The sequence below is a fragment of the Hemitrygon akajei genome, chromosome 13, assembly GCF_048418815.1.
Source record: "Hemitrygon akajei chromosome 13, sHemAka1.3, whole genome shotgun sequence".
In the NCBI taxonomy this organism is placed as follows: domain Eukaryota; kingdom Metazoa; phylum Chordata; class Chondrichthyes; order Myliobatiformes; family Dasyatidae; genus Hemitrygon; species Hemitrygon akajei.
The window spans coordinates 39,517,648-39,523,647 of NC_133136.1; the positions used below are offsets into that span (position 1 = coordinate 39,517,648).

The 6,000-nt window shown below is 36.7% G+C and overlaps 1 protein-coding gene across 4 annotated transcripts in view; it reads right to left on the minus strand.

Moving 5' to 3' along the window:
• LOC140737793 (cell division cycle protein 20 homolog) overlaps positions 1–3,991 on the minus strand; it is a 61,808-nt gene extending 57,817 nt beyond the window's left edge. For all 4 annotated transcript variants that reach the window (XM_073064434.1, XM_073064433.1, XM_073064435.1 and 1 more), the window contains exons 1-2: positions 3,791–3,991; positions 3,423–3,494 (exon numbers count right to left, since the gene is read on the minus strand). In XM_073064434.1, the coding sequence (XP_072920535.1) occupies positions 3,423–3,494; positions 3,791–3,853 (135 nt within the window). In that variant the 5' untranslated portion in view covers positions 3,854–3,991. The remainder of the gene's footprint in view (positions 1–3,422; positions 3,495–3,790) is intronic.
• Positions 3,992–6,000: the final 2,009 nt, after the last annotated feature.

Consider the following 6,000-nt stretch of genomic DNA (forward strand, 5'->3'; position numbering starts at 1 on the left):
GTTACAAATAAAAGCAAATTTACAATGCATTGGGTAAATGATTTATACCAATCTATTTTAGGGAAACACTAGCCTCAACAAGTATTTGAAAGGGGTTGCACTAGGTACATGATTTGTAGCATTAGTGCACCTTGGGGAAGAAAATCACCCGAAATCCAAATGGGACTTTTACGGTACTTAGAAAGCCCAAGGATGGGATTTCATTGTATCTGTGCAGATATTTACTAATGGAATTCTACCTTCCAGTGAATACAGGATGGGTTCATGGAAAATAACTTGAGAGAGGATGGATAACTTAAACTTGTAAAAAAAAATACTTGACATGAAACATTGATTTTTTTTATTCCTGATATAACTTTGAGATGTTTGTTGATCTTTGACGAGCAAACATTAAAATCTGATTATAAACAAATGTAACTTTGAAGTAATTTAAATAGAACAATGAAGTTTTATCAAATACTATCAAATCAAATATTATCAATCAATGGTAAGACTCTTGACAGTTTGGAGGATCAGTGAGGTCTTGGAGTCCGTGTCTATGGGATAATCAAAGCTGCTGCACAGGTTGACGGTGTTGTTAAGAAGGGGTATGGTGTGATGGTCTTCATGAACCGCGGGATTGAGTTCAAGAGCAGTGAGGTAATGTTAAAACTATATAAGACCTTAATTAGACCTCACTTGGAGCACTGTATTCAGTTCTGGTCACTTCACTACAGGAAGGATGTGGTTACTATAGAGAGAGTGCAAAGAAGATTTACAAGGATGTCGCCTGGATTGGAGAGGATGCCCCATGAGAAAAGGTTGAGTGAACTTGGCTTTTCTCCTTGAAACATTGGAGGAAACTTTAGAGCTATGTTCTAAAGAATAGCTACAATACAGAAGGGGTCTTTTTGGCCTATCAAATTTAACTGGCTCTGTAGCAGAGCAACTCATTCATTCCCACCACTATCCCTTTCTCTGTAGCCTTGCAACTCATGTTCTATTATATAATTGTATCCAAACAATTCCCTCTTGAAGCCAAAATGAAACCTGCCTCCACCATATCTGCAGGCAGTATATTTTATACTTCTGCAAGAAAGTTTTTCTGTGTCACTTCTATTTCTCTCCATCTCTCTAGTCTTCAACCCTCCACCAAAACAAAATAGCTTTCTGCTATCCACTTTGTCCAGACCTCCCATTATTGTACATAATTTAAGCAAAGTTCCTCCCAGCTTTCTCCAAAAAAAAAGACAGTCCCTTCCTCTCTAGTAACTTAAAAGTACTGGTAGATCTTTTCTGGACCTTCTCTAATGCCGTCCCATTCTTCCTACTAATGACCAGGATTGAGCACAATACTCCAGTTGATGCTGGTCCAGTGTTTCATAAAGATTCAGCAAGACTTCCCTACTTTTATATCTGTGCCTCCACTGATTGTCCAAAATTGTGTACAGCTATTTTTAAAACTGATTTCACCACCTGCCCTGCTATTTTCAATAACTTGTGTACCAATATCCCTTGGTCCCTCTCCTCCTGTATGGGCCAGTGTCTTTTATTTTCTTTTGCCTCTCATTTTCTCCTACCAAAATGTGACACCTCAGAATTATCCCTGAAACTTCATATGCCTCACATTTGTTTATGACCTGCTGCAATCTATCATTTTTCTCTTCATGGTTCACAATTTTGCCAGGTTTGAGTCATCTCCAAATTTAGAAACTGTAGCTTGCATCTCTAATTCCAGGTAATTAACATAGATCAAAAAAAAGGGCACTGTTATCAAATCTGGGGAAAACTACTATTTGCCTGCTCCAACCCAAAAGACAAAAAATCCAATGATTTTGGTATTTATTACTTAGCCAAATTCATATTTATGTCATGTGCTCAATTTTGCTCATAAGCCTAGTGTGTGGCATCTGATCAAAAGTCTTCTACAAGTCCATGGACACCATATTGATTACAACTGATCCATCATACTTCATCAGTAATTTTTGGCTTTACACAAATTAAATAATATTTTGTTCTGATTTTTAATGGAAATGTTAACACAGAGTGGCCAAGTGATCAAAAATGTGTTTTCCCTGCATGACAAAACTGACTTGAGTGTTTATTATTACATATATTCACTGCTAAAGGATTCAATCTTAACTCTACATCCACACAATCTGTAGTTTTCTTACTTTTTTGTGTTAACAACAGGAGCTCTGTCATTTTATGTAGAGACTATTGGCTACAACTGTCAGTTCTTACAAGGTAAAGTGCACATAAATGCCTTATAGATGAAATAATCTGGAATACATGGTCTCAATGTCATCATTTAAGGTTACATTTTGTTTGAGCCACTAAGTTAAAGCAAAAAAACACATGGTAATATAATGTAATGTTACTTCAAAGGAAATGGGGCACAGAAATCTCAATTAAACTCTAGGGTTTAAAACTATCCATGATGATGAACTAACTAAGCTTTGAATTCACCATATCGGTGACTGAGATAGTGAATTGATCAATTAAACCAGAGGTGTTCTACTAAAATGTAGTTTTAGGAAACAATTTATAAATGACAGGAGTATAAATAACCCTCTGCCTACAACCTCACCTGTTTTCAACATCAACTGATAGAGCAAAAATGCTCCTTCCCTTTTGATTTATGTTACAGTACTTAGGTTGATAGAATTATATTCAACATAAATTGAATTCTTGGTTAGAAGTAAAATAATTACAGGTATACGTTTTAATCTCTTTTGTCAACTGCCTCAGATGTAGTGACTGACATAATATTCACTTATTCAAATTTATGTAATTATTTTTATTCAACAGGTGCACGCCAGAACAACCTACTTATAATCAAATCCAGATGATGATTTGATTTCAGAAATTCTATCATACTGCAGTGACCAGTAACTGGCATCTTGTATGACAAAACATACAAAGGACTATTTTCAATTGTGCCACAGTCAAAAAGCTACCCTATCTCTGAATAATTATCTAAATGTTTTAACACAAAGATCCAGCAGCTAATGTCCCCTTGAAGATTACTGTTGATGAAGTGCTCTCAGATGCAGCAGTGTGGAGTGTAGGTAGCAGCTGTTGACCTGTCAGACACAACAGCCAGCTAGCAGTACACTGCCTAACCGCCACAACCTTCTATTACTTCCCTTACAAATTTGCCACCGTATACTTTTACTTGTTCTTCTTTAGAATGGGTTTGAACTCTCGCCAATGTCTGTACTTTTCACCATTCTCCTTCCAGAATTCAATTTTAAATTGTCAGTTCATTCGCATCCTGTTGTCTTCTTAATAGAAAATGACCATGATAAGGAAAGACAACAAGTCAGAATGTCATTCACGGTCTGACTTATACTGAGTGAAGCTTCCGCATTTGTTACTGTCAACCGTTTCAGCACGGGTTTTGAAAATCTGGAGATGCATGATATTAAAAAAAGAGATACCTCAAAAAGTCGGTGTACATATTGCTGTGAACTCCATTTTGTTTCACTGGCAAGTTGCTTCATTACCCTCTCCTGCAAAATAAAATCGTAATAATTTTCACAAGAACTATTTGTGCTATAATTGTGCAGCATGAACGCACAATTGCCTGATTATGTATGCAGGTTTACGTCAAATTTTTCTTCAAATAGTAAATACGATTCTTCGTTCTGACCTATAATTAGAAAGTAAATCTGACGATAGATATATTAACGCCAGCCTGTAATTTCGTTGGCACCTACCTCAATTTTGTTGCTATAATTGCTTACTTCAGAGTAGGCTCTCTACTGATAGCCATGGGTCAAGATAGGTTAAGCTAAATGGCACTTACCCATTGCATCTGCTCTCCCGTCTTAGTTTTACGGGAAGAAAATCGTTCTAACTTCCACTCCATTCTTAAATACTAAATTAATTTTTGCAACTGATCAACGAAAAGCTTTCCACTAAATTTACCTCAAATTTATCCCTTTCTATGTACTTAAATTTCCAGTGAAACCCAGTACCATGCTTTCATCAAATTAACTGCTCTACACTGAACTACAAACCACTGTAGTTCTTTCTTCTCTGAATCTCCCTACCTTCAATTGCTTTTAAAGCAATTTCGAGCGCCGGAGTGAGCGGGAAACACCTCGCCTCTCACTGATAGGTGGAAATAGAGACCGCCCTCTATCCCATGACGTCAGCCAGAGGGATTCCCCGGCTGAAACCCGCGGGATCCGGCGAGAAAATGCGCGCTGACTGAACCAGCGAAAAGTTGCGGGTCCGCCACACGAAACTGAAATCGCGGGGAAAAGAAATAAATTGATAGGAACAGGGGGCAGTGTAAGGCGGGAAGATAGATGGAATGAGAGGAAAATAAGTAAAAGAAAACTTACACACATAAGGCGATTTTGATTAAATAATCAATAATCCGACTCGAGGAAATAGTGATTGAAACGGAGACAAACCTCAAAATAGTCACTCAAATTCGTTCAAGTTTAAACTTATGCGATAACTAAATCTTAATACATACACAAACAGAAACATTGGATATTCCCTGCGCAAATAATCACGATAATATTATAGCTTTAGAATGAAAATGTGCGCTTATTATTAGCTTTAGCGTGCTTCCTAAAGCACGGGCCACAGGTGAACTGTTATAACAGCCGAACACTGTAAAACTAAAACTTGACAGTACTTTCCATTCAAAGTCGCCTGCCTTCTTAGCTGTAATAGCTAAGATGAAAGCCAGGGAAACATTCCTCAGGACCGGAAAGGATAAATACTTGATGAACTAATGTTGGATTGCATTTTTGGTTTATAGTGCTCATAAAGTATGCTTAAAACGTGGGAAAGAACAAATATATTAATAAAACGTTTTTGTTACTTTTTTCAAGGTAACGAATATTGTTTAAATAATTCAAATAATGCGTAATATTCCGATGTTATAACTTACACTGAATATCAACAACATATTTTAGTCGTATTAATAAAAGTATTGCAATGTTTTGCCGCTTTCCTATTAATGCTCGATACGTTTATATCCTGCGCTGCAGTTTCTTATTGTATGCGTTCACAGCAATTTTAGATATATAATGCAGTTTGAATTACTATAGGATTGCTCTAATGGAGTTGGGAATGAGCGCGAAGCTGAGTTTCATGGGCGGTAGATTTTTCCCCGTACACAAGCTGCCAACGTTAGTAACATAGCCAGAGTTGTTTGTAGTGACTCGCTAACGTTATAATGCTGTTCATGACAAACTGGACTGTGCTATTTACAATCTACTAAAGCGCAAAGACGCAGCGCTTTTTCGTTCTTTGTTTAGAAAATATCGACTCACTTCTTTCACACTCCATTTCTTAATAGTTGCAAATAAAACTCTACTGTAACTATTATTAATTTCCGGAAAACCGATCTCCGAAGTAGCCTAATATAGTACTCCGATAATACAATTTAAAAGATATTAGGACAATGATAACTAAAACAGACTAAAGCAAATTCTGGACAATATATAAAAAGTTACAAGCGATTGTATCTGTTGAAGAACAATGCTATAAAGGGCGGTGGCAGGAGTATTTTTGCCTGTCTAAAATGTCCAGGTAACATTTTGAACTCTTCATGCGAGGATATATACAAACATACCAAATACAAATATGTAGTGCACGGCTCCTATCTGTGTTCTACCGGTATGGTAACGTTTCTTCTTAAAGAATAACAGCAGGAACACAAGTAATAATTTATCGAAGTTGTGGAAATGTGTTGTGTATGAGACGACTGCAGTATAGTCTTCAGAAGCCTTCTGGACGTGTAATTAAACAAAATGTAACAGTCAAAACTTCCTTTTTTTTTAACTCCATCTATCCTTATCGCCATTTTAAAGGTGTACATATTGTATTTCTCCCCTAACTTACTCAGTAAGGCTTATTTTCGAAACGTTCTTTAAAGGAAGTAGAGAGGACCTTCACTCGATTAATATCTACCTGCAGCAGCCTGCTTAAGGTATTTGAGGAGGTGCATGTCATACTTCAATTTCTAAACAACGGTGCTGAATACAAAAAACA